Source organism: Rhipicephalus microplus, chromosome 2 (genome assembly GCF_043290135.1).
Source record: "Rhipicephalus microplus isolate Deutch F79 chromosome 2, USDA_Rmic, whole genome shotgun sequence".
Taxonomy (NCBI): domain Eukaryota; kingdom Metazoa; phylum Arthropoda; class Arachnida; order Ixodida; family Ixodidae; genus Rhipicephalus; species Rhipicephalus microplus.
Genome location: NC_134701.1, coordinates 178,622,962 through 178,650,866, shown reverse-complemented (window position 1 = coordinate 178,650,866; position 27,905 = coordinate 178,622,962). Strand labels below are relative to the sequence as shown.

Here is a 27,905-nt window from a genome sequence, read left to right as displayed (position 1 = left end):
GACGACATCGACCCAGACGCCGACACGTTTACGTAACGCGTGGAAGCAGCTAGGCAACTTGCACGTTTACGGATCCGCCAGAATCAAGAGTACGATGCAGACCGCTACAACGATCACCGCAGAACAGAAGTCTATCAAACTGGCGACAAAGTCTGGGTTTGGACACCCGTACGGAAACGAGGACTTTCCGAAAAGCTTTTAAGAAGATACTTTGGGCCATACCGAGTGCTGCGACAACTGAGTGAGGTCAATTACGAAGTTGTTCCCGACAGTTCGTGTAGTACCAAGCGTCGCCAGCACCACTCTGAACTCGTTCACGTAGTGCACATGAAGCCTTACGTCAGCGAGTGATTGCGTGAGACTTTTCTTGCTCTTTGATAGGGAGGCAAATGACCCGTGTCTACATGTAAACCAGAACGACGATGGGAGGATTTGGCGGACACTAGGTAGTGGGCCTCTGGCTTAATTCGAAAACGATGAGGACAATCTTGCGGCTTAGCTGTTCAGAACACGCTGCTTTCGCTGTCTCAAGGCGTATCTGTGCTTTGTTCACGTTGTACCGCGACAATATAGACCTACTGCAGTTTTGTTGACAAAGGTCGCTTGCAACGTCCCTATAGTGTTAGTGTCCCTGCAGAACAGGGATCATGTACTCAGTAATTTGATCTTATCTAATAATGCAGAGCACACACCATGTGAGGGTTTAGCTATTAGTCAAAGTATAGCATAATTTTTATTATTTACATTTGCTTTATAAGGCAATTTTAGAACGGCGAGACACCGTGAAATATCCATCTGGCAGTTAAATGGAAAGGTTGTATAGGTGCAATGTTTCTGTTGAATCAATTTGCCTATTCTGTGAATTCGCACAGCAATCCGTGTTTCGTGCGTTGGCTTTACACAGCAATCAGCCATTCCCACTGACGACAGCACCACTGCATACAACTTATGCCAAAACTGACATGGGTTCGAAATGCTGGTGCAGCGAGGACGTAAATTTATAATGGTAAACACTGAACCACATAGTGTCATGAAAGACGAAATACCCATGAGTTGTACAAAATGGCACCTGTATAATATATCGACGAGTGTTCCGAGCTTAAATTGCAGCCTGCTGAAAATAACAATCAACATCTAGAGTATTTCTCAAACAAAGACGTTCTTTTTTTTCATCTTTCGTTCACACGATGGTTTACACAGCTACAATTGTCAGAACTACAGGTCTGAAAACACGTGCCGTCACATATAGATGTCTTGAAAATGTGTTACGGTCTGCTTGAGAAAAAAATAAGCGATGAGCAGTTTGCGTGAAGAATCTTACACGTACTGCCGATGGTGCAAACGTGGAGCAACACCACTTCGCGAGTGGGCGCTATAGTATTTCATTCGTCGTTTTCTTTTCTTCAAGTGCGCATAGCCAGCGCCTCCTGCGACGACAGTGGCACATTTTTCGTTGTCAAAGAGCATGCGTCATACTGCACGAAGAATGCGCCAACTGTCAAGCTGGTCTTCAAGCACTTGATTCCACCCAAATATGTTTGACGATTATAAAAACGCTCCTTTGATTCCTCATTAGGTTTGAATTGAACCCCAGTTTTTTAATGATCACTTGTCAGTGCCATTTTGTGAAATTTTTCTAGGAGAAAGTGATGATGAACAGCGTCTGCTAATAACACACCTGGTGTTTATGATTCGGTACGGACTCGAAGTCAGGACAGTGAGTACGAGCTGGTCCCCGGAAGAGTTCATGATCTTCCGAACAATGTTGAGCGGCAGACCGGCCAGCTTGGTGCCGTTGACGGCGACCACCACATCACCGACCAGAATCTGGGACCTCTGAGCAGGGCTGCCTCACTTCACACTCTGCGAAACAAACGACGGTGATGTTGGAAGTCTAATGACACTGACATCGAAGCACCGAGGTATCGACTTTGAGACTGTGCTTATTTCAATCGATATACGCAACTCGACGAGTACGCAGGCATTATGTGCTCCACGGGGTGGGTTATCATCTCCCTCGTCATCTCAGTCATTTTCAGCCACTCCATGCTCACTTAGGACAAATGTGCTTAGAACTAATTGTGAACGCTTTAGAGTACTATTCGCAGTATGGGATACCTATAAGCTGTACCGACAGTCTGTTGAGAAAAATTGGTAAGCGACCAAGAGTGCTTCGTGCTGCAGGAGAGCACCGAGCCGTCCCAGATTAAGCTTCCCCGTGAAGATGAGGAATATATTATCTTCATTTTTTTTTCTTTTTAGGCGAACCGATTCCTTCTTATGCGTGCAAACTTAATTTTTTTATGTCGGCTATTTCTTTGAATTTTTTTAATCTATACCATGGCTCTAACCGACCATCGGTTATCAGCCCACAATGCGTGTTTAGGTAAACTTTTTCTATTTTATGTCAGCTGGAATGTCGGTAAGTTCTGGTTGTTATCTAATGTACTCTGTACTTTTCTTATCTCTTAGTATTATGCCTACCATTTCTTGTTCTATCAAATGCCGCTTGGTGGCTCTGGAGTTCCTTTGTTACCTTATACTAGATATCAGCCCGCATGATAAGAATACAATGATTTACTCTTTCCCTTCAGGCACCACGGTAAATTGCCTGCCGATTAGTATTCAGTAATGCTAGCCGTAAGTGCTCAAGCTCCACGTTATTTTTAAGCCTAGGTCGGAAGACTCACTTATCAGTCGAGCCATACTCATTCAGACACAGATCTAGCAGTGAGACTTCGACTGATACCGGGTGAGTTATATTTTCACGAGTTTGAGTCCGAAGGAGCACGGCTGAGAAATTTTTCCGTGATTCCGAGTATGAGAGAGTCTGGTTGAGCGAAATTTCGGTGAGTGAGTCCCACTGAGCCCAGTTGCTCTCATTTGAGAAAAACAAATATTTTTTTTCTGTTTTGCTATGCTGAGAATACTTTGCCTGTCATCTATAATGAAGCACCACTCAGATAAAAAGGGAAGTTGGAACGATTGTTTTCCAGTTTTCATTCTAATAAAGCCAATTTTATTGCCTTGAAAATGTGGAAATATTTTTGTTCCTTTGTCTATGTGTTTGTTTCCTTCCTATAAAGGTATCCAATTTTCAATCTGTTAAACATGCGTGATAAGACCAAATATAGGTATAGCGTTCTTGTAATGTAATGTTTCTAGATATACTTTACTGCTGACTTTTAGTTTTCGGTTTAATTATTGTGAGTGTCATCTCTTTTCCTGCTCCTGTGGGACATATTAGGCACCATCGGCGTCAATTGAAACTCAAACAGCGGAAAGCCTTGCCCGCGTTACTCCAGTCATCACCACTGACGTGTGCGCGCATTCGCTTTGACAGCACTGCGCGCCTGTTCATTGTGATGCCATTAGGGAATGCTTGCCGCATTCGTGTTTCTTTGACGCCGACGGTACGTAAGTTCCTTCCATAAACACAGTTGGAAGTTCGTGCCAGCCCCAAGCTCTTTCTTTGTCCATGCGTTGCTCTCCGGTAACATTTTTTTTTCTTCAGAAAGAACGTTCCACGTATCATTTGCTTGTAGACCTGGCGCGATTGTAGGATTCTGTCACCCAGTGTCACATACGCTTCGCCGACGATGCGACGCTATGCTCGAAAAGACGGGTGTTTCCTATAATTTGCTAGAACCAAACAGTCTGCCACTTGCGCGTGTATCAGCAATCTAGAAACATTGGCCTCCGAGATGGCACGCTATCGGAGGTCATGTAGAGATCCTTTCGTTTTCCACGCTTACTGCCAGATGGCAATCAATTCACACGAAGCACCTCCAATATCCCATTAACTGATTTTTTGCCGCCGAACACCTAGTAGACGCGTTATTCAGCCTCTTCAGACGGAATACCATCGTCTTTAGACGACCTTTGTAGTCAAACATGCAGATATTCATAATTTTATTATTTTATTTATTTATTGGATACTGCAGACCAAAAACTGGTCTAAGAAGGACGGGTGCAAGAGGCAGGTCATAAATACAAAAACACACGCGGCCAATTTTATTTCTTTTTTAGTGAAATTTCAAGAAATGACGTGACACTGTGCTAGAACATCTGCTTGTCACACGTATGGCCTGGGTTTGATTCTCTCTTCGAACGGAAAGTTTTTATTCCTTCATTTGCACCTTTCTCGATATTCAGGTCATTCACAAGATGATTTTTCTCTCAAAATCAACGACATCGACGCTGCCATTTGTGAGGAGCTCTTTAAGGCATTGCATTAAAAAGTAATATAGGTCCCTAATCAACTACTGTTTCGCATGACATTGACTCCCAGAATGAGTGTTATCTGCCAAATGTTTTTACAAAAACTTGTATCACACACGCACAGCTAATTAAAGTAGTAGTTACCTTGTCTAGGATGTTTACCAATGATTTGCTGAGTGAGGCAAGTATGGCTCTTTCTCCTTCTGTAGCTGCTATGTAAAATGAGTTTACAGCAACCTTTGAAATGGTAGTACCCATCGAATATAGAGTGTATAAAACTGTGGAATGACATACGAACTTCCTATACTTGCCGCAGTTTCTGTATTTGTAGACAAACTCCCGGTACCCGTGACACAGGTCATAGCATCTCTCTTCCTAATCACGTCCGGAAACTGGTATTTCACATTCAGTACTTCGCTGTAGAGTAAGCACAGCAGCGTACGCAGAGCAATTTGTCAAAAAGCAGTGACACTGGACGTGAGACACTGGTAAGGCTCACCTCCACAACGTAGAAGTTTCTCCCTCCTTCTCCCGTCACGGCTTCCAGGTTGACTCCGAAGCTCCAGAATCTCCCGAAGCTCTTCTTACGGAATAGTATGACGTCAAGCTTTTCGGTCGCCCTTCTGTTTCGGCTGAACGTGTCCGCTACAAGAAAAAAACATGAAATTTCTATATTTTACTAAGCGTTGACATTGAAAATGAATCTTTGAGGCGACCTGTGTCAAGAGGACGTTGTTCTCTCGAATATGCAAAATGTTTAGGAATCATCTTTTGGGAATCGTACAATACCAAGGGGCAATTGGGCAATGCGGTGCGATCGCTATCGCGGGAATTCAAAAGGCGTAGTCAGCTGAGTAAACAAGATTTTCTCGGTAAATACATTTTTAATGGTTAATAATGACGATTTATGGATTGTGGTCGGTGAGCTTGCAATACAGGTCTCCTTTCAGTGAATTACTACTGTGGCCCATACTTCCAAATATGCGGTGTCAAGCTCGTAGGAAAAATGCTCTATTTATACCCGATAGTGGCATAGCCGGAGGGTGGGACACCAAGCCCCTCTTCCTCCCCTCTCCCATATTTTTTTCGCTTTGGCATACAGTGCAATAAATGATTATTTTATGGTGGTGCCCCCCCCCAAAAAAAAAAGAGAAAAACCAAGTATGTGCACACCCCGAAATTAGTTTCTGCTTATGCTCCTGCCCTTACCCACCTCTTTCTTCAAAAATCAAAATAAAGAATGGTCAATTAAAGCATTGTAACTCATGTGCTTACAGCACATGAGTTACAGGTGCGCCAGTGTATTTTGTCATAATATTCTGAATCGAAACGGGCGCTTTACCTTTACCCTCGATGTGAATGCGCCTTGCGAAATTCTCGATAGTTACGTGTAACTTGCAAGGCAATAATCTTTGACAAGCTTCTTCGTTACATAAAGGGTTCTTTTCGCACTTCTCAAGGAAGCATAATGCGCCTGCAATCCAGCTGAGGACAAGAACCGCAGACAGCAGTCTCAAAGAAACCCTGTAAAAGCAACTTTGTGGGCTGTCAAATATGATTCTTAGATATAGGCACGAAAAGGCAAGCACTAAGGAAAAATTGGCCTCGTATCTGCATGTTAATCTGCAAATTTCGTCGAAATACGATAGTCTTGCGTGTGCAGAGAGTGAACAAAACATTTATTTGATGTTCTGCGCAAGAAAATCGGTGAATGATATTTTGAAGGCGCTGCGTTAGTGTGCCTCGAGCGTGCAGCAGAGCCGAACGACCGCATCAAGTAAGACATGAGCGCCATCTGGCAGGTTTCTTAGAAAACAAAGCGCGTGGCTCTGAGATGGTTGTGCGCGCTCGTCTCAGAGGTGATAAGGTATAAAGCACAAGGTGATGAGTCGGTGCCACCATCATATCGTCTTAGCAAAGCATTGGAAGCACTCGTCTTTTCGTGCAAGCGTTGCATGATCAGCACAGCGTGAAAAGCGCTACGGTCCTTGAAATTACTTATGTATGACTTTTCTATTGAAACACGCACATGCAGAATAGAAACGTGTTGTTATTGTGCCCCAGACATACGCAATATTTGCTTTTAAATTGATAATTCCACAAGTATGAGCGCTAAACCACGAGCAACATTGGTGGGCGCTGAGGATGTGGTCAGCCATTTCAAGTACCCTATGCCGTTAAGAGTGGACAAACGGACAAACGTACAGACAGACAGACAGACAGACAGACAGACAGACAGACAGACAGACAGACAGACAGATCAAAATTTTTGTGTCGAAGGTCCCCAAGAAAGACTATTGTTTTTAAAAAAGTACAAGCCCGCATCACTATCCTTGTAACACACGTTTGAATCAGAGATTCTACATACAAAACTTGGCCAGAACAAATTCATCAAATACAGCTCATATATGTCTAGCTGTCGGACGTGTTGGTGACACTGGCTGGCGTGCATACTTCATGACTAATTTGGAATATCTTGTTGTACGTGCTTACTTTTCGAAAAGCCGGTAAAGCCGTAGTTGGATTCCGCATCCGTCGTCTTCTGGTAGTCGATTTCTGACGACGACACGTTCGACTCGCCCATGAAAGATTCATTCACGGACACCGGATCTTCACTCTCTCTCACCTGAAGTTTCAAGATTCACATAAAAACGGGATTTATAAATTTTATTAGGTGTACGTGTGCGCTAAATATTGCATATATTTCTACAGGAATGTACAGTTCTATAAGTAAACTTTGTCCTTGTAACGTTTTGTGTTTTGGACGCCAGATGGTTTCATTGCAAAGCTCACGCTGCATCATACAGGTAACGCCCGCCGTGTTGCATGCTAAACGCTGAATACAGATGGACTGAGCTTAAAATGCACGGGCTATACGGGTTCAGTAGATAGAAGGGGCACCAGCTATCTATAGCCAGAGTATAAAAATATGCCAACGCACACTATGACGGCATGGCATGTTGCTTACACAAACCGGAACATAGAAGCTTCAGAAGAAAAAATTCGTAAACAAGGAATGTATGCTCATGGTGACATTTCGACAAGTGCACCTACCGAAACTCTTGTCGAAGAATTCACTTTTCGAAACGTCAGCTCGATTTTCTTCAATTATTATTGCATAAAGTCACACAATTTTTTGCTGCTAAAGATGTCCGCACAATACAAAATGATCATAATAAAAAAATGGCAGATCACACGTGCAGTGAGAATCGATGATATGCGAAGCACGATTGAGGAATGTTGATATGTCATTTTAAAATCAGCACAACGTTATGAGGTGCAGGTAAATGATGCTGTGCATGACTTCCGTGCCATGATTATCATGTTTGGACGTGTCGTTAACAATCGTCATCTACTCAGGTCACGTCAAACTGAGTTTATTACATGTGGAGCTAGCGAAACGGCCTCGAGCACGCTATGAGCGTGGTATATGGTCATGTTCTTACATGACACACGTGCCTGGATTATCCTGCATCGCACCAGTCGTATATTTCGTGATTCATTGACGTCACGTAACACCAAATTGGGTATATGTGGAGCTAGCAAAACGGCCGTGAGCACATCGTGAAGGGACCAATATACTCCAATGTAGCGGTGACGCGCGCACGCTATAGGCGCAGTGACGCTACGTTAGCGAAACGCGAGCACTCTATAGTCTGACGCCCGGCGCGACCAGCGTCCGTCGGCGTGGCACGACGGCAACCGGTGCGAAATGCGACATGCTTCATTTCGGAATTTCGCAACGATGCGTTATCCAGACAACGCTGCGTCTCTCTCTTTTCGTGACGGAGGGACGCCGAATGCACTAAAACGCGCATGCGTCAAAGTAACGCAGCGCGGCGTGCACCTGCGAGTATATGGCAGAACCAGTGCCTGGCGTGGCAGCGCCGGCGTGACGCGATGAAGTGAACGTCAGCGAGCACGCGCACTGCGTCATGCCAAAATGTATTGGCGCCTTTACTGTGGCATGTATTGATGTTCTAAGATGACACGCATCTCATGATTATTATGTTTGCACCAGTCACATACCTTCGTCAGCGTCACGTAATACCAAATTGGCGTCACGTAATACCAAATTTTGCATATGTGAAGCTAGCGAAAGGGCCGCGAGTGTATTATCAGTGGGGCATGTAGTCATGTGGTTACATGACACGCATGTCGTGATATCATGTTGGGATGTGTCATTTACCTATGTCGTCCGTTCGCGTCACGTAATACCATGTTTGGTACATGTGAAGCTAGTGAATCAGCCGCGAGCGCATTATGAGCGTGGCATGTATTCAAGCTTGTTACACGACACGCATGTCATGATTTTCATGTTCGGGTCTGTCGCTTGTGTTCGCCATGCAATCATGCCATACCTTACCAGTTTTGCAACATGCCATGTGAACGAAACCACCGCAAGAGCTGCAGAACCATGAAATGTAAATTAGGACACTCATGACATCCATATCGCGATTTTCATGTTATGACTAGTCAAATATGTTCTCACACAGTCAGGTTATGTCATACCAAGTTTGGTATCGGTAAAAATATCGAAACGGCCAGGAGAACTAAAAGTTGTAGGTGGCTAGGTAGATAGATACGCTCAAAGTCACTGAAGTTCGCTAAGAATTGCTTTGCATTCAAAAATGACCCCGTATCTGCATGTTTCACTGCAAATGTCGCCTTAAGACGATATTCTTTCGTGTGGAGGTAGTGAACAAAACGTTTATTGGATGTTCTGTGCGAGAAAATTGGTTAATTGTATTCTGTAAACGCTGCGTTAGAGTCTCGATCCGTGCAGCGAAGGCGAACGAGCACTTCGAGGCACGTTAGACACGAGCGCTATCTAGCAGTTATCTTAGAAAACGAAGGAAGCCGTGCGCGCTCATAGAAAAAGATGCGCGCCTGTCTCGGAGGCGATAAGGTGTAGAACGCAAAGCGACGGGCAGGTGCCACCACCCTGTCGTCTCAGCAAAGCGTTGGAGCATCGAGTTGCATTATCAGCGCACTGTGCTAAACACCACGGTCCTTAGAATTACTTATGTGTGCCTTCTATAGTATATAGACACATATACAAAATATCGGCGTTTGTTATAGTGCCTCAGATATGCGCCTTAATTGATTTTAATAGACAATCGCACAAGTATTAACGCTCAAACTTGAGCAGTATTGGTGGGCGCTGCGGATGGGGTTGGCCGTTTGAGATATCGTTCAGCGCCGTTCAGGGCATCGTTACCGTGGACAAACATACAATGTACAGTCAGATAGACAGGCAGAAAGAGAGAGAGACCAAAATTTCGGTGTTGAAGGTCATCTTTCAAAGGGCGCAATTTTCTGCCTCCCGTCGCGGGGCACTGTTCAGTGCCATTAGGGATGGGGGAAGGGGAAATAAAGATGGTAGGAAGAAGAGAGGAGAGAAATAAACATTGAAAGGCAAGGTAAAAGAAGACATCTCGTCTGTGCAGTTAGTAGAACAATGCAAAAGCGTTCGTCTGTAAAGCCGTGAGCTCCACAGAAGCACAGAACTTGAGGAATGTTCCGACGGCTTTCGTCTTCAATCGCGCGAAAAAAGGGATGTTTTTCGCCGTTGACGAAGGCAGATCGAGCAGGCTTTAACGGCTCACTAGCACGCACGCTCTGTGACCAGGTCAGCGCAAGAGCCAATAATATGCTTGAGCTTTTCGTCATCGCCGCATCTTCGGCACGCCGGCGATGAAGATCTATCCACCGAATACATGCTTAGCACATGTATTCCGCGGGAACACATGCGAGAACTATTTTTCGCAGAGAATTGGCCGTAAACTCTAAACTCTATACTGCGCTACAATGCATGGCTCGCGTCTTCTCAGAAGTCTCGACTACGGATCGGAAAGTTTTCTAGCCATGCTTAAATAAGGGCTGCAGGGCCCCTCTGCAGAGTTAGGTAACGCCGGCTGTGCAAGTTCCGGGGAAGTTCGCTTGCGCGCAGTTAGCTATTTGGGGATATGCCGCTGTGTGCACTGTATAGGTAAGAAACATTGTCAGTTGGGTCAATTGAAGTTGTTGTTCAGTGAACTAGATCACGACACCGAGATTAAATAGTAGGCTTTCATGAGACCATAACTAAAATCATTTGTCATTTTTCACGGAAATATGGGCGCATAATCCACACACGTATGCGCACGCATTCACGATAAGAACGTACTCCAAGTTAAGTGCCGGATCAATGTGAAGGCACACAAATAGGACACACATACACAACACAGCAAGCTGTTGCGCGTCTACTTTAAAATATTCACCATGGAGAGGAGCCGCTGGAAGCCTGACGAGGCGTAAGTAAAGAGTGGCTTCTGCAGCGAGCTGTCCATGTCACTGAGCTCATCGATCCTCATTAGCTTGCGCTTTTTAGTCGAAGTCGTCGCACCAGGTGCTGCGCAATGACAAATAATAAATGACAGTTCCCAGACGTGCCCGTCTTACACTAAGCAGAAACGTGCTTGCCGTATGCCGTATTGCTTGAACGAGTATGATTATTTTTGAGTACAATTCCGAAAGTCATTTCATCAGTATTGAGTATGACCCTCCTTTTTTCAGAGTACTGACTTAAAACCTGGATATTTACTCCGTTGCTATTTGACTGCTCAGGCTCTAAGGAGCCTCATTTACTGCTCTTCAAAGCTCCGCCTTGCTGTCAATTTACAGTGCTCACATATTGACACGCGTGGAAGAAATTTTGAACGAGCCCGCTGGGTCGTACGTTCCAATGAACAAAAATGAAGTACATTTTCATCCGTGGGTGCTATAGAATTAGCATACGAAGTTTTGGATTGTTTCATCGAGCTAATGTCACGAAAACACGAAAACAAATTTCGAAATTTTAGAAGTTACGTGCGGAAATTTTGGCGCGAAATTTAAAAATGAAATTGAATCTTCACACTCTCCGCTAAGAATGAAGTATTGATAGCGATACATAAGGCCTTAAAGTTTTCAGAGTACAGTTTTTCAATACAAACCAAATCATTGTTCCTTTTTATTGTCCCTTTAAGGCGTACCCATAGACACTCATCTGGGTATAACAGTATCAAAACTATTGTAGAGTCCGCCCTTCCCCACTTTTTCTATTGGAGGTCTTAGTTAAACACTACCCACGTACACAGGTTTAGTGTGCTGTGTTGAGCCACGTTGGTAGTTGAATCTGAGGGCGGCGATATCTGCATGAGTTCGTACACGGCAGGGACATTGCAAAGGCTGCTGCTTGTACGAAGCCGGTTCCAGTCGAAGTCCTCGAAGAAGGAATGTGACTGCGTGAGGAATTAGCACACGTCATTTTGTGAACGGCGTTTGTGTACATGAGAAAAAGCAAATTACAGTCAAACACAGAAGTATAACTGTAAACACCGGGTATAATTTTTGCGTTTCGCTTTATAACGCGACGCGCTTTTTGGCATCTGCGCCTACCTGCTTCTGCCCTTGAGCAGTGATTTGATTGATATGCGGGGTTTACTTACGTCCAAAAACTACCCCACAATTATCAGCGACGCCGTAGTGGAGGGCTTCAGAAATTTTGACCACCTGAGGTTTTTTAACATGCACCCAAGTCTGAGCACACGGGCCCGCAGCATTTTCGCATCCATTGAAAATGCAGCCGCTGCAGCCGGGATTCAATCCCGTGACCTGCAGATCAGCAGACGAGCACCTTAGCCACTACACCACAGGAGCGGGGCCTCGAGAGCAGTGTGTGGCAATAACTGTTCAGTCGCAATCCTTACCACAACGTGATACCTAGCCAATAGAACGCCGTGCTGTTCAAGGCACGCCGTGATAGCTTTGATCGTGCTATTAAAAAAACATCACTGCTTTGCCGCAAAGGCGAAGCAATGAACGCGATAGCAAAAACAATAGAAGGTCACGCGCAGAACGACTATCAGATAGAAAAGTTCTCACGCACAAAGGAAGCACAAAACGTGCTCAAAGGTGCAGATTAGCGCGAATAAGCGCCTCAGTTGTTTCTTGACTATGTCTGAAAAGCACGCCCTTTTAGCAAACGGAGGCTGTGCAACGATTGCAGGGACCTTTGTGTGCCCGGTAACTACAACATAATCGTTCCGGTGATATTCAAAGGCTAGTCAAGATGTACAATTATTCCCAATGCAAAATAACGGCGCGTGATCAGGTGCACACCCCCTTCTTCTCTCCGCAGGCCAAAGTACGCATGAGAGGTTAGAGCCGCCATGCGCTCACTGCGCCATCTTGCTGATAATGTTGAAAACACAATAGCCCCTCCCCCCGAGATGCCCGCCAACAGCGGTAAGTTGTAGAAACAAATAGCTTGGCGTTCGAACGTTGCAGGAGGTACCTCTCGGTGGAGCGGGGTCTTTTTCTGGGACATAACGCAGAGAACCTTGAAAAAATATCGACCGTGAAGTCCACACGGCAACCGATTTCTTTCAGTTAAAAACGAGGCAGGTGTACCTTATGATGTGATCATGCTTCTGGGGCTGCACAGTATATGGGAAACCCGATGTGCCTTTCAAAACGTGGATGTAGAAGTGCTATCTGTGCGCCAATATTTTTGCGAATCTGTGTGCCATTTTCTTGAAGTTGTGAAAGGCCAAGAGGATGTACCAGACTGGATTGTGCGCATTGAGCCATTGTTACAAATGCCCAAGTATTCATCAATAGTCGGCGAAGAGCTGACAGTACTTCAATGAATTTTGTGGGTATATCTCGTGACGCACATTATTTTGACCAATATGTATATATGTAACATGTGAACAGTCTTGATATACAAGGCAATTAAGAAAATTAAACCTCTCGGTGGCTTACTGTTTAACGCCTTGTATTGACGACGTGGAGGTCCCACGTTCGATACCGCGCACCAGAGTCTTTTTTTTTCAGATTTTTTTTCTTTCCAGCGTTTTCTTATATATAGATACGTATAAATATATGGCGGGAGCGGAGGGAGCGTCAAGAACGGAGGGAGCGTCAAAGCAGTCAAGAGGAAACTTGGGTTGGGCAAAAATGAGATGTATGCACCTAGAGACAGAGAAGACAAAATAACTAACAATATAGATGAGATAGTTAAAACAGCGGAGGAGTTTTACAGAGATCTGTATAGTAGCCGAGAGAACCACGAACTTACTATAAGAACTAGCAGTAACCTAGATGGCACCCCACCAGCAATGATAAAATAAATCAGAAAAGCCTTAGAGAGCATGCAAAGAGGCAACGCTGCTGGTGAGGACCAGGTAATATCATATCTGCTGAAATATGGAGGACAGATTGTGTTAGAAAAACTGGTTACCCTGTTTACTCGGTGTATCCTGACGGGAGGAGTACGAGAATCTTGGAAGTATGCTAACACCATTTTAATACATAAGAAAAGAGATGACAAGGACTTGAAGAATTACAGGCCGATCCGCTTGCTCTCTGTCGTATACAAGCCATTTACAAAGGTAATTGCTAACAGAATTCAGGCTACACTAGAATTCAATCAACCAAAAAAACACGCAGGATTTCGAACTGGCTACTGAACAATCGACCACATTCATACTATCAATCAAGTACTTAAGAAATGCTCAGAATTCAGCCAACCACTATACATAGTCTGCCTAGATTACAAGAAGGCTTTTGATTCAGTAGAAATATCAGCAGTCACGCAGACACTGCGGAATCAGGGCGTCAACGAAGCATATCTAAACATCCTGGAAGAAATCTACAGGAAAAGAACTGCTACCATAGTGCTTCATAAAAAAACAAACAGAATACTAATCAAAAAGTGTGCAAGGCAGGGGGATACAATTTCCCCAATGCTATTTAACGTGTGCTTACAGGAGGTTTTCAGAGGCCTATATTAGGAAAAGTAAGAGATAAGAGTTAATGGAGAGTACCTTAGTAACCTGCGTTTCGCCTATGACATTGCATTGCTGAGTAACTCAGGGGATGAATTGCAACTCATGATTACGGAGTTAGATAAGGAGAGTAGAAAGGTAGGTCTTGAAATGAATCTGCACAAAACGAAAGTTTTGTCCAACCTCGGAAGAGAACAGCGCTTCGAGAGAGGTAGTAGTGCACTTGAAGTTGTAAAAGACTATGTCTAATTAGGACAGGTAATAACCGTGGAGCTGAACCACGAGACTGAAGTAACCAAAAGAAAAAAGAATGGGGTGGAGCACATTAGGCAAGCACTCTCAGATCATGACAGGTAGATTGCCACTATTCGTCACGAGAAAAGTATATAACAGCTGCATCTTGCCTGTACTTAGCTATGGAGACTTACAAAGAGGGTTCAGCTAAAATTGAGGACGACGCAGAGAGCAATGAAAAGGAAAATGGTAGGCGTAACTTTAGGAGATAAGAGGAGCAGAGTGGATCAGGGAACAAACCGAGATGAAGGATATCATAGTTAAAATGAAGAAGAGGAAATGGACATGGGCCGGGCATGTAGCGCGTAGGCAGGATAACCGCTGGTCTTTAGGGGTAAGTTACTGTATTCCCTGAGAAGGCAAGTGGGTTAAGACGCACGACATTTGCGACGAACGACATCGACACCGGCGGTGATATCCAGCCGAGAGTGTCCATATAATTGCTATCGCAATAATCGAAACGCACAATAACAATCTTGCTTTGATAGTACAAACTGCAGGTAACCGCCTGTGGTAACAGTGCGAACAATGCCCTACGCGGCAGTCGAAAATCGAAAGGCCAGTGAATAAAAAGACCTTTTTCCGGCCAAGCCCTGTGTTCAACAGTAGATGTCGCACCACCAGGTGGCGCGGACAGGCAGATTGGCTCACGAACTTTTGTGGATGACTGTACATGTCACTGAAAATGCTTAAAGCGTAGTTTCGAAGATCTAAGCAAAAAATATACCGACCGTGTTGGAAAAAGAGAACGAATAGCTGCAACTCACCTTTAGGTCACGGTACTGCTTCGAACCGAGTCGTTCGACGGGGTTCTTTTTGAGCAGCAGATAGACCATGTCTTTGGAGGTAGTGTTAGCTGAGTGCGGGTGTTCGGTCACCTTCGGCCACTTCAGCGGCGCCGCAATGATGCGGTCGCGAAGCAACTTCTTGGTCTTACCTCGAAATGGCACTCGACCAGTCATCAGTTTGTAGAATACCACGCCGCTGGACCACCAGTCGCAGGCGCGTCCTGCGTTCAATATACAACGTGCACCATACTGCTAAACAACTTCCTAAAAACTTTGGTATCACGTCTCACTTTAAAAGCCTGTCCAGCGATCTGTGCTAAACGATACAGTTGGAAGTCCTTCAGCTCTGTCTAAAATTGAATGTGAATTTGTTCTTAAATGTCTTCTCACGAGCAATTTGGAATGGGCACCCTGCGCTTGTGACTTTAGAGCTTACCTCGCCCGGCATGGCCACCCTTCAGCGCTCGTAATGAGGTTGTAACTGCGGGTGTCATGACAGCGGTTGTTACAGCAACGCTACAGCTAGTCGCATTGCGAGATGACATCCTTTTATCTACTGTTAGCAACATGTATACTTCGTTCATATCGCGGTCCTACAGGCAGTGGCGTCTTCGCATACATTACGCTAAGCGACTATACCAGTTTGAATTTCAATACACTGTTTTATATATTTAAATAACGATGAATCGCAGCGAATTGACTCTCAATACCACGTGATAACGTCTCTCAATACCATGTGAAAACTGGCACTATTCTAGCATGGTTAAAAAAAAGCCAGAGGTATTATTTAGTGCTTGTGTAGTGAATGCGCAACAACAAGGTAAAGCACTTTAGCCAACACAATCTTAGACAAGGTTGTTCTGCACCATCTATTCCTAAAGGAAGCTTCAACAGCCCTACCGTCAGGGGCAACACGTTCGCATAATTCCACTACGATCAGAAAGAAACCAAAGAGAAGCGCTTCAGACACGGTTTTGTTAGTTTCTGTACTGAGCTGATTCTCCTAAAATACCTGCCCATTCATTTAAGGTATCTATATATGTAAGCCCTTATTTAAGACCACTGCAACGCATGTCTGCGAAGTCCTCGGGTATCTTTCACAGTGACACGAAAGCAAAAACATACCGACGGATGAAAACGGAGAGCAGTCATAATGTAGCACTTGGTCTCACCATACGGCCTTCTTTTCAGGATTTCCGGAGCCATGTACGGAATGGTTCCGGCGGATTCTCCATCTCTGAACTCGAACGGGGTTCGCCGGAAGTAGCCTCGCATCACACGTTTTGTAACTGCGAAAAAGACGAGGAACGTTACAGAAGGTTGGAAATGCAATTTCGGTTTTGTGTACTCACAGTGTCCTTGACAAACTTTATTGGTGTCAAAATCTATGAGCTTGACTTTTCCACCGGGAACCATGAGCATGCTGGAAACGAAGTCAAAGATTGGTCGGCCTGTACTGCACTGAGCGCGCGTCTTGTACACTCACTTGGAAACCTTGATGTCCCGGTGCAAGAAGCCCTTGAGGTGCAAGTGCTCGACGGCCAAGACGAGCTGGGCCATAATGATGCGCACCTGTTCGATGGGCAGGAACATGGCGCGCTCCACGACGCGCATCAAGTCCACGCCGCAGACGTATTCCATCACTGTGACATACGCGTCCTGCGGAACGCATACAGCTCAGCCTGTGCAGTGTCTCACATACAGGATTACTTTTGTGTGCCCTATCGAGAGTATTTGCAACAGCGCATAAAGTGGTGATTCACCACTGGTGCGCGTGAATGTTCGAAGTAGGTTTGAAGGCTGTGTTCACATTGTTGTTTTATCGATTCGAATTTTTTTGGCCGTACAGAAATGTTTGTAAGCGTTATGCGTTTCTCAGGGATCCAAACCATTCACGTTTACCGTTTCTTTCTGGCTTCCTTTCTTCTATCTATCTATCTATCTATCTATCTGTCTATCTATCTTTCTAGCCATCTAGGCGCCTACGCCTGGGTTTTCTCGTGATCAGCTCCATAACTTGAAGTTGACCAAATTGGTATTGGAAATTAAGAATATTTCATGAATATGACTGTCAGGTCATGGCAGAATTAGCGTGAAAATTATGTCAACGACGTCTTCGAATCATTTCCTCCGGACATGTGCAACACATACTCGTATACCATGGGCTGTGGTATGTGAGTATATTTGTGTCTACTCAGGGACAACGACAATAGACATTGTTAAGTTAAATACGAGCATGTCGAGAAAAATTAACATAGGTGACGTTGACGTGATGAATGCAAGGAAGTGAAACCAGGATACCAGCAGGAATCAGACACAAGCGTTAAGTGTGGCTTTCCGGTTTCTTACAACAGAGCCACGGCAGGTCTCAAAACAGCTTTCGAGTAAGACCCGATGCAGGCGTTATGCCAGCGTAACATCGATTGCGTGTTTAGTAAGAGTGTTTAACATTCCAGAATACTTTTTATTCTAGTATTCATGGCAGCATATAGTGCTGCCTGTCTAATTTGTGAAAATAATTTACTCCTATGACTAGAATGTCATGTCGCCTTAACATCAACTGAGGTTCTAGTGTTGACTCTACGTTTATAGCAGTCTTGTAAACATTTGATTTGTATTTTCCTACCTCAGCAAGCTATATTCAAATGTCGCTTCTGGAGGAATGCGCTAATAAAGTTTACGTATGATATTCACACCGTGAAGCGCTCTCTGTTTCAATAATACAGACTTCTGTACTCTAACGTCCGTAATGTGTTTACATAGGACCATACGTTACGTGTTTAACACCATGCAGCGTAGTCGACATTTCTGGCAAACCCACGATGTTCACCACGATTAATACGCGTATAGAAATACGTCGACCGACCTGATAACACGTAGGCTCAAAGTAGAAAAAAAAAAGTCAGCGCAGACAGCCATTCTCCGACTGCTTCGTATGAAACCTATTTTCGCATGACGTGGGATCGGTAGATTTTTTTCTAACTACAAAATTCTGCGACGTTGACATCCTGAATCACAATGCAAAAAGAATCCCGGTCTTAGCACTGTGAACAACGCGGAGCCGGCAATACTCTCGATTTCCTGCTCTGGCGGCCATGATAAATTGCTTAGGCCGACAAAAAAGTGGAACCCACTCAGTTTCACTAAAGTGAAATATCCAACTCAGACTCGCCAAATTTTCATTCGACTGGACTGTTTCGTACTCAAGCTCACCCAAATACTACTTCGACTCACTCAGGCCCAGACTCGCATGTTGATCCGAGTCTGAGTGAGTCAGAATGAGTCGACATGAGTGAGTTTACTGGCTATTGCCGAACTCCCAGCAACTAGACTATCTTAGCCTAGCCTAGCTTAACCTAACCTAACCTAGCCTAGCTGCAATGTAACCACGGTTGCTCTCACCTTTGTGGCGAAGCATACGTAATACTTGACAAGAAAAGGACTCCGCACGACGGACGCCACCACCTTGTCAATGCACGCCTGCTTGGGCCGGTTGAATCGGTCCGAGGCGATTAGCTTCATTGTGCAAATCAGGTTGGCTGGCTTGTATCGGGCCTTGTATACGGCACTGCGCAAACGAAACGCTGAAATAAGAGCACATCAAACAGCCGACCACTATTTGACTCAGTCAATCACGATCCGTCTCTAGCGGCTCAGTTTCAACAAACGCAGACCGTGAGATGTAACGTCGAAGGCTTTTGCAAAATGCATTTAGATTATCGTAGCATCAAGCACAAGATTACATCTCCAGAAAGAGGTGTTTAATGTGTGTGCGGTGTAAGTACAACAGATACTTCGCAGAAGCTAACGCACTTGCGCAGAATGCGGCAGCGATGCAGTTTCACGGTCGTGTGCGTTTTCGTGGCACACGTGTAGAACTCGGCGCTCAAGATACATCTTTCTTCTTTTTTTTTTGAAGAAAAACAGCAAAGGAAAAATTGGTGAGGCACTTTATTTCGCGGCGCATGCAACAAGTTCTCGCAGGCCCATGGTAGGCCAGTCGTTGGTGTGGCGGACGGTGTCTGCGCGACCGTCTTGGTACTGGTGTCAACACGACACTTCTTTCTGCACTGGGCTCTGCGTGAATGAACCCGGTGCATACTGTGGGCCGAGGTTTCGACGAGTGCCTTATGGTGGTCCTTCGACGAAATTTGACAACTACAACACGCTGCAGACCAACGGAGTGCATAGAACGCTATAGGCCTTTGAAAAAAATTCCGTGCCAAAGAGAGTCATTTGGGCTAGTACTGTAGGACATCAAAAAGGCACTGGGTTCGAGTTAGTTTATAACTTGTGTAACGAGTTAGTTTATAACTGATTTATAACTTGTGTAAGTGTAAAACGCGCGTATGTTGGACATGTTAGAAGCACAGGACAAGCACTCGTCTTGTGTCATTCACTCATCTTAGTACGTCTCCTTCGCACTTACAAAAGTTAGGGACCTGAATAGGCCGGCACGAACATGTGATTTTGGCACACTTCTGGATTCCATCGTCCGAGAACAGTTATTTTACGCAAACGAAAACAATGACAGGGTGTGAAAAGAACTGATGGGAGAGTGTGAACTCGCATAGTGAAATCCCGAGCCCGTCTGGAAAGCAACCAAAAGATCCGTGCTCCGGCCAGAAAGCTGGGTGCGTGATAAAAATAAAACGGCGCTAGCCAAGCTCTCCAAGTAAGGGTGCACACATCAGCCTGCATATTGTTCCGCGTTTGAATAAACGTGCTGAAAATGCCAAACAATCAAGACCACTTTCCGATTTATGGCAGAGCCCCAACGCTGATTGGCCAGGCCAAAGATTACGAAGATGACGAGTGTTTAGGAGCTGTCTGCAAAAGGAGTGACAGGCTAACGAGGTCGGATGGTTCGAATGAACGTCAACAACGTTTCGGTTACACAAAAATTTGATGCGAGACCTCAAGCCATTTTGCTGTCCTTTGGAATATGCAATGAGATGGGCCCAAGCCCTCAAATGAAGCAGAGTAGTACGAGGCACCATTCATACGATGAAGACACGATCAAGCATCTTAGTGTCACCCCATTTTTTTCCGTGGTGTCGTTCATACGGAAAGGAAGCCTAGTGACCGAGGCTTTCAAGTCAATTTTTTTGTAACTATGACCGCGCAGGCCCACCTTCGTTCCACCTCACTCTTATGTTATTAAGGGGAAATGGGGGTTTCCCCTTCGCTCCTAGGACGCACGCCTATTCCAGGGTACACCAGTAGTTGACTCAACGCACACCAAGCCATACTATTCCCACACTGTACAGGCCCGTACACGGGAGATTGGTGCAAAAGCAACGGGGAGAGGGGAGGAGGAGATTAGAACAAGCGACTAATGACTGGAGTAGAGAAGTCTCGACTAGTTTCAAAGTCCTGCCTTTAATTAAGATAATCCATGCCGCCATGTTCGCGAACGAGACGCCACTTGCTGCTAATTCTCCTATACAATCAAGTCAATTTAGGTAATCAATTTGGGTCACAAATAAATTTCAGTTGAACCCACCTATATCAATAAAAAAATTTCTTCAAAATTTCATTGTTATAACTGATAGTTACGAAAGGTTTGCCTGAAAACAAGCTGAATTAGGGTGACGAGAAGCTGTTGTGAAAATTGCTATGTTATCACATTGAATATGCCAGGGCCTGACACACGTGCTGCGTGCGCCTCATAGTGCACATGGCTTCGCAAGCAATAAGTGATTGAAGCATCGCTAACTGGCACTCATATTACTTTCTATTGCTAACTGGCACTCTATTATTTCTACAGAGTTGGAACTGGTCTCCAGCATTTGTTCTTTATATATATACTGCACACACGCGGTCACCGTGTGCTGACTTATAACAGTGGAACAAAACCTATTTATCTCGGAATCGGCGTCCAGATTTCAGTCACTCTGTAGATAAGCACAAAATACGTTTTTATTGCAGTGTTAAATTCTGCTGCAAGCTACTACTTTAGTAAGACTGGCTTTATCTTTCAACCTAAACACAACATTGACAAATCAACTGTGTCTTGCCTGATCTGTTTTACAGTCCCGCTGATAAGTATACAAGCGGAACTATAAAATAGTGCTGTATTAGAAACAATACTATAAAAATAGTTCTACACGACAAGCCAACTAGCACAACCATACATTTTTACGATTCCGCTTGTGCGGAGGCCCTAAGCTGATCGTTCCATAGCTTACTCACACTTTCACTGGTCGTACGTCCATTTCCGACACAATGATGACCAAAAAAAAAAAAAGACTAGAGATGACTGATCTTCACACTTTCGTGCCACACACTCAATTCCCGTCTGCTCGCTTTGTCATTGTGCCATAATATGTACTGGCTTCTGTACCTTTAGATCTGACTGAATCAAAACTCTTCGAGTGTACAATCGTGCGGCTGAAAAATCAAGCAGCCAGAGACTGAGCAAAAACAGTCAAATTGACCGCTTTACGACAAAAACAGTCATTTGTGAACTTTCGCTGTGTGACTAACGTGGTCCTGCGAGTTGCGCTATAGTTGCAAGTATACGATGACGTGACGGCATCTACTCACCCAAAGCCGCCTGCTCCGAGAAGCTTCACAGCCTCAAGGTCTCGGGTCCTCGGAATGAAGTCGGTGAAAGGGGGCAGTTCATCGATTCTCATCTGCGAAAAAAAAACAGCAGAACGGGGTGAGTATACGTTCAGTGCGGGTATCTAAATGCGAATAGCTTTTGTTTTGTTCATGACATCACCCATACATACCCGAAATCTTGTAATATAAAAGCGAACGTCACCACACATGTGCGCACACACGCGCGAGTCCGCGCTGCCTACGTGAACTGTATAAACATACATAAAAGTGTTGACGTTCCGAAGAGGAGATTGTTCCTGTAATCATTTAACAACGAAGCATGACGATTTAGCCACTACGGCGCATGCAAGAGCAAGCGCAACCGCATGCGCAACGATGCAGATCAGATGAAACGCCTTTCAGAACGTGTCGCGCGCAAATAAACGTGTTGAGACGCTTTGAGAGCTTTGCGGCCACAACAGAGATGGTTTCCCCGCGAACTTCTTTTGTTTTGCGCACGCTAACACGTTGACAACCTTCGCATGTTTTCACGACGTTTTCTCGCAGCACTTTCTTTTCTTCCTTTGGCATGCTTGCGTACCGTAGCATGTGACACTAACAAGAAAGAAAATGTGTTCCACACTCGCCGTAATGGCTACTGGAGGCACTGTCTGCCGTTCCTTTGTTTAAAATGCACATATACACTATAACATAAACAATGGAATGCCCACCGCCATAGCTGAGTGGTAGAGCAGTGGACTTATTATTCGAAGGCGGCAGTTTTGGTACCTGCCGCAAGCAAGTTATCTGTTCCTTCACTTCTCTTTCTTCACATATATATTGAAATTATTTCTAATATCATCCTGCATAATTTCATTGGCATCATTGCGGCTTAGATCGGACTAGCCATGAAAATTACACTTCTTTCTTCCATTCATACGCATGTGTGGGCGTTGGGAGCACATACCTTGTCGGTGCGCGTGACGACCGCGTCACCAACAGCCATCCAGTCGGTAACCGGCACCTCGGAGATCTTCTCCAGAGAAGTGGCCAGCTCGCCGACGATGATGGTGAGCTTGCGGATTACCAGGCCGAGGCTGCGTGCTGTGGCGGGCGCCCGCTTCAGGCACAGGCTGTGTAGTCCCATCAGATTCTCGACCATGTCTCGAATGTCTTGGTACGTGATAAACTGTCGGTGCAGCTTCTGCAGACAGTCCTGTGCCGCAAGCACTGACTGTTCCTGGCAGAAGTGCGACAGCGGGTCGCGAAGCAGCGAGACCTTGTTCTCGCGCTTGATGAAGAACTCCAGCAGCACCGTGGTGACCTTTGGTATCTGAGGAGGCAACCAACACCAGAATTTGACTCGGCTACAGAATAACCAGTACGACTGCATTGCTTTATATATGTAGTTGTCCACAGCCTACCTTGCTTTGTTAAAAAGCAAGACTGTAGTACATAATTAAGTTAGTTGTTTGGTGAAGTTCTACGAAAAGCCCTGTTTGTACGGTAAGTGGGAGAAATTCAACTACTAAAGGAAATTAAAAACCTTCATATTTTTTTATGAGGAAGTGCTTCGCAGCTGATGGTGCGTTCCACTGTGTCACAGTTTTGTCTGGGATTAGCTGCTCAAATTACTATTACTACTACTACTACTACTACTACTACTACTACTAGTAGTAGTAGTAGTAGTAGTAGTAGTAGTAATTGCCTCTCTCTGGCACTCACAACTCTGCGTCAGATATTATCCAGTATGGATATAGACGCACCACTCTTAGATTAGTTTAACCATGGCCTCACCCTTGGAAATAAGGTGACCAGGACTTTCACCGCTGAACTTTTCTTCTGCCGCATCACCTCTGCGATAGAAAAAAAAGGTCAATTCATACGAGTCGACACGTACGTTTCTCTCAATAGTGCTTGCCGCAGCGCAAACTGACGGTGAGTCCACCTTTTCGTTTTTGTGGCGACATGGACGACCCCTCGGAGCTACCACTGGTGGGCTCCTCTTCTTCCTCCGAGCTGCTCGATGTAGAAGACGCCGGGGTCGACCTGCTGGCCGAGCTCAGGCTGCCCGTGCCGCCAGACGCGAGGGTTGAGGTGCCACCCCGTTGGCGCGCAGACGTCGCCATAGGTATCGTGGTCGCGCCGTCTGTGAGGCATAGCCAAAGGTACACCGTCAAGTTATGCCGAGGCACGTAAACAACGAAGGGCATCATGCGTAGCAGCTTATACTCACCACCACGATTTGTAAGTTTCTCAGAGTTTCCTGCGTGTAAAAAAAGTGCATATGTACGTTGTTAGCATTGAAATGAAGAGGTATTTTCAAACTGCATGCGCGCGATCTATCTATCTATCTATCTATCTATTTATCTATCTATCTATCATCTAATCCGAGGCTCGCAATGCTGATGGGTGTTTCGGCACTTAAAGGACCAGTCAACAGGCTGTGACTTTTCTTCTTTACACCCCCCTAAACAAGCTCCACAACTCGCAGAGTAGGCCGCAGCGATGACGTTTTCTGAAGATTACAGCTCTGCGCGCCGCGCAGAACCTCCATTCTGAACAACGATTCCCGGGCATATTTCCTACGCCAGACCCACATGCTTCCGCGAGCAGTGACGTCAACTAGGCGATCGGCGACGTGACGCAGCACGCTGCTTGTCGATTGCTGTAAACCAAGCCTCAACAAACAGTAGTGAAGCCAACGTCAGTTCTTGTTCCCAGCCAAAGCTACGAAACACTCCCCCTCCCCCTTTTTTTTGGGGGGGGGGCATCGCAGCGCTTGCGTGCACGTGCTTCGCCCTCTACATGAGCAACACGGGAAAAAAGCGTTGCTCGGTGGCCGTAGTCACGACGACAGCCTGCGTGACGGGCCACTTTTTCGCCTCCATATGAGAGAGGCGAGTTGACGAGGCCGCACGAAATCCGAAACCAGCTGAAAGCGATGTTCGAACTCCTGTAACTTCCTCAACACAGCACGTATTCGGAAAATTCCTGCGGCAGCATATTCACAAAGAAAAAGTGCACGTATTTGTTTTTATAACTATATTTAGACCTTGAGGTTGTTTACAGGACTTTTAAAGAACCCCAATATCTTTTTTCAATGCTTTCTTTAATTTCAAGTAAACAAGCGTATTCTATTCATAACACTGTCACGATGAACGATGCCTCAGCGATACAAGCAGTGGCACGCTACAAATTTCAAGAAACGATACTTTCTCCTTTCCGGACCCATTGGGTCTCCTTAATGACGTGGTGACATTTTGGACCTGTGATGCTGTCGACTGTCAGCAATTGGTGGAACACAAAGCTATGACTTTCGTTTATTCTGCAAGCGACTGCCCGCGCTCGTGTAGACGTGCTCTGGCATGGCATGTCACCGAACGGGTTCGTCAAGTTAACGATCCTTTCCAGGCGTGCGCCTTGAAAGGATCCCCAACATAGGGTCCATGACGGCAGGATTCGTAGGAGCACGGGCCGGTACGGCAACAGCGGTTAGCCGGGAATCGCAGTGTTGACGGAGTCGCAGCAACCGTAAGACGGCGCTGTTTCCAAGAGCACGCCGGTGCACTCTAACGTCGGCGAGGACGTGTGCTATACGTGATATCGGGTGGGATACTCAGCCAGGAGAGAAAGCCGCTTTGTGTGAGACCAGCCGGCGATAGAGCGAAATCAGCAATTGCCACGCATCCGTCATCAATTGTGTTAACTCTGCTAATAGGTAACCAATCCAAAAAAATTATCACGGCTACGTGTTCATGGTGGACAGGAGCGCAACTGCCGCACCACAAGTAAACTTATACCCCTGAATGATTCAGGGCCCCCTTAAGGGGGTTATGGGATTGAGCTTCTTGGTACAATTTCAACACAATAAACCACTCAAAACATCCACTAGACACCCAGAGGCCGGAATTCTTAGCGTAGTCCTACGTGATCAACACATGAAATGTAAAAGAAAAATATTCGGTTGTGTCGCGATACTGCAACATCAGCCTAGCGTTCAAAGGTTACTCTGCATGTTCTACAGCATTCTTTCAAACGGCATAGCACAAACTATTAGAGCAGCTGTTTAGCATATCAGTGTTCACACATGACTCACAACAAACATGGCATCTCGGCCTCCCTGAGCAAGCTGTGTGAGCTTTAAAGACGGCCGTTGAGATAGGCTTAGAGTATTTCACAATCACTCAGCAAAAACGCAACTCAAACACTAGATATGGGTCAACAGACCATCGATAAGTGAATACGTACCTCCGCGCTTGTCCGAGCGAAGCATCGTTGAATTATTTCAGAAGAGGCTCGGCTCAAGGACGATGGTCCGCCTGGCGTCTCTTCACTTTCGTGACCGACGCCTGCTGCACAAGATCTCGTTCTCAGCACGTCCGTGCAGGTTTCCCGCCGCGTGGTCCGCGCTCGACACGAGGGCCCACTTCTTCTTTTTCTTCTGCTCGTCCTCGCATTCAATGCCCCGGCTACGCGAGTGGCCAACATATAGGTAATTTTTTCAGTATTTTTTCTTGCGTAATTGTTGTAGATGCTATAGTTAATTATTATGATGTATCGTGATGTGAGTTATTAATAATAAATTATTTAATGGGGAAAATTTGCAGTTACATATTACGGGCGGAGCACCTTAAGCCGTGGGTCGTGCGTCCCCGATGTATGTAGTAGAAGTAGTAGTAGATAGCCACCTCTCGTTTAGTCCTTGGAATGCCCGCTGGATGGCGGTACTTCTTTGTGGGGAATATATGAGGTGAAAAGATGCGAGATGGCCGTAATTTGAGTGTTCACTAGATGAACGCGTGGACAGACAGACGGATGGACAGACGTCGTCCGTCCATGCGTCTGTCTGTCTGTCTGTCTGTCTGTCTCTCTGTCTGTCTGTCTGTCTAAAGCGAGAGGTGGCTATGAGGGTTGCCGACACAGGACTTGACCACATCGTAAGGAGCTTCGCCCCTGAAATGCACCAAGTTCCATCTGTTACTAAAACCGAAGGATAACATTATAATACTCCTACTTTCACACAAATGAGACCACCGATTGGTTTAATCGACGTGACATGCGCGTAGTAACTTTCTTATAAAAGGCGCTCTCTCATGATTGATTGCCATCAGGTTGTGAAACGGAGTGTAGTTGCGCTTGCGGACATCTGAAGTTATCACCGAGAGAATTGCGTAAGCTTGTTCTGTGGCTGCTGGAGCGCTGTCACTCCTTTTTTTTTGCTTTCTCCGCAATCAATAGAATATTTACGCATCTGTTTTACCACCACAAGACGTGTCTCTGAATACTTGTGTTCGGGTGCTGGGCCGCAGGTCGCTTAATCGAATTCTCGCTTCGACGTCTGCATGAAGGTGAAAATGTTGTAGGCCCGTGTGCTCAGAATTGGGTGCACGTTTAAAAACCCCGGTGAGGTCAAAATTTCCGGAGCCCTCCGCTGGTGTGGCCCTCATAAACATATGTTGATTTTAGGACGTTAAACTTCACATATGAATCAAATCAAGTCTGAATACTTGAGTGCTGTATTTGTGTGGAGAGTAAGTTTGCGACGGTGTTACACATTCCGCTTATTATTCGTGCGATTTGCATTCACACGTAATTACGGGAACTGAAAGAAGAATACTTCACATGTTCAAACTACAAACATAACTCGATATGTCTATATTCCGAATGCGTGACGGAAGGCGTTGTTCGCAATGTTGTAAGCAAGCCTCTCGTAAAGCAGATGCTTGGTACGAAAATATTAAAATACTGGCAACACCTGTAAGTTGAAATCAGTACATGGAATGAGTCGTATATTCAACCAGAAAACATGCAGACACCTGAGGAGGGATTAAATTAGATTACCAGAAAAGAGGCGTTGCAGTATACCCCTTCTGATTTGTGTATGCAGTGCACGAGTGTTAATCACCACGGGTCTTCCCATCTAATGTATGCTAATTCGTAGCTGGTGATTATGAGACCATTCATGCATTTATGTTTTTTCAATCAATAAATGGAGACGAGCGAGTTCATTGAGAAGGTTGCTAGCAAAAACCGAGTGAAAACAGTGCAGCATAGAACTTAGACAGACACATCACTCGTTCAAAACTTGTTTCGATCCTATACTGCTGAACAACTCTTGGTTTAATTGCTTTTTAATGTACTTCTAATTTATACACTCTACTGTCTTGCTTCTTTCATTCATTTTGGGTCTGTCTCTTCGTGCGCAGACGTCTTGATATTGTCATAGTGCATGGAG

The 27,905-nt window shown here is 45.3% G+C and overlaps 1 protein-coding gene across 2 annotated transcripts; it reads right to left on the bottom strand.

The window, feature by feature from the left end:
• Positions 1-1,728: 1,728 nt before the first annotated feature.
• Positions 1,729-26,054, bottom strand: LOC119169650 (microtubule-associated serine/threonine-protein kinase 2-like). 2 transcript variants are annotated; one of them, XM_075887130.1, is made up of 16 exons: positions 25,919-26,054; positions 23,904-23,933; positions 23,616-23,816; positions 23,465-23,523; positions 22,635-23,000; positions 21,668-21,759; positions 18,521-18,686; positions 16,605-16,777; positions 16,471-16,541; positions 16,291-16,407; positions 15,098-15,339; positions 11,339-11,486; positions 10,485-10,615; positions 6,715-6,847; positions 4,721-4,866; positions 1,729-1,863 (listed from the first exon to the last, which is right to left on the bottom strand). In XM_075887130.1, the coding sequence occupies exons 1-16, from the start codon at positions 25,941-25,943 to the stop codon at positions 1,852-1,854; spliced, it is 2,112 nt and encodes a 703-aa protein (XP_075743245.1). In that variant the 5' UTR covers positions 25,944-26,054; the 3' UTR covers positions 1,729-1,851. The 2 variants fall into 2 exon arrangements, with proteins under 2 accessions (XP_075743245.1, XP_075743244.1); XM_075887129.1 differs by lacking the exons at positions 23,904-23,933; positions 25,919-26,054 and having other exon boundaries at positions 23,616-23,884.
• Positions 26,055-27,905: the final 1,851 nt, after the last annotated feature.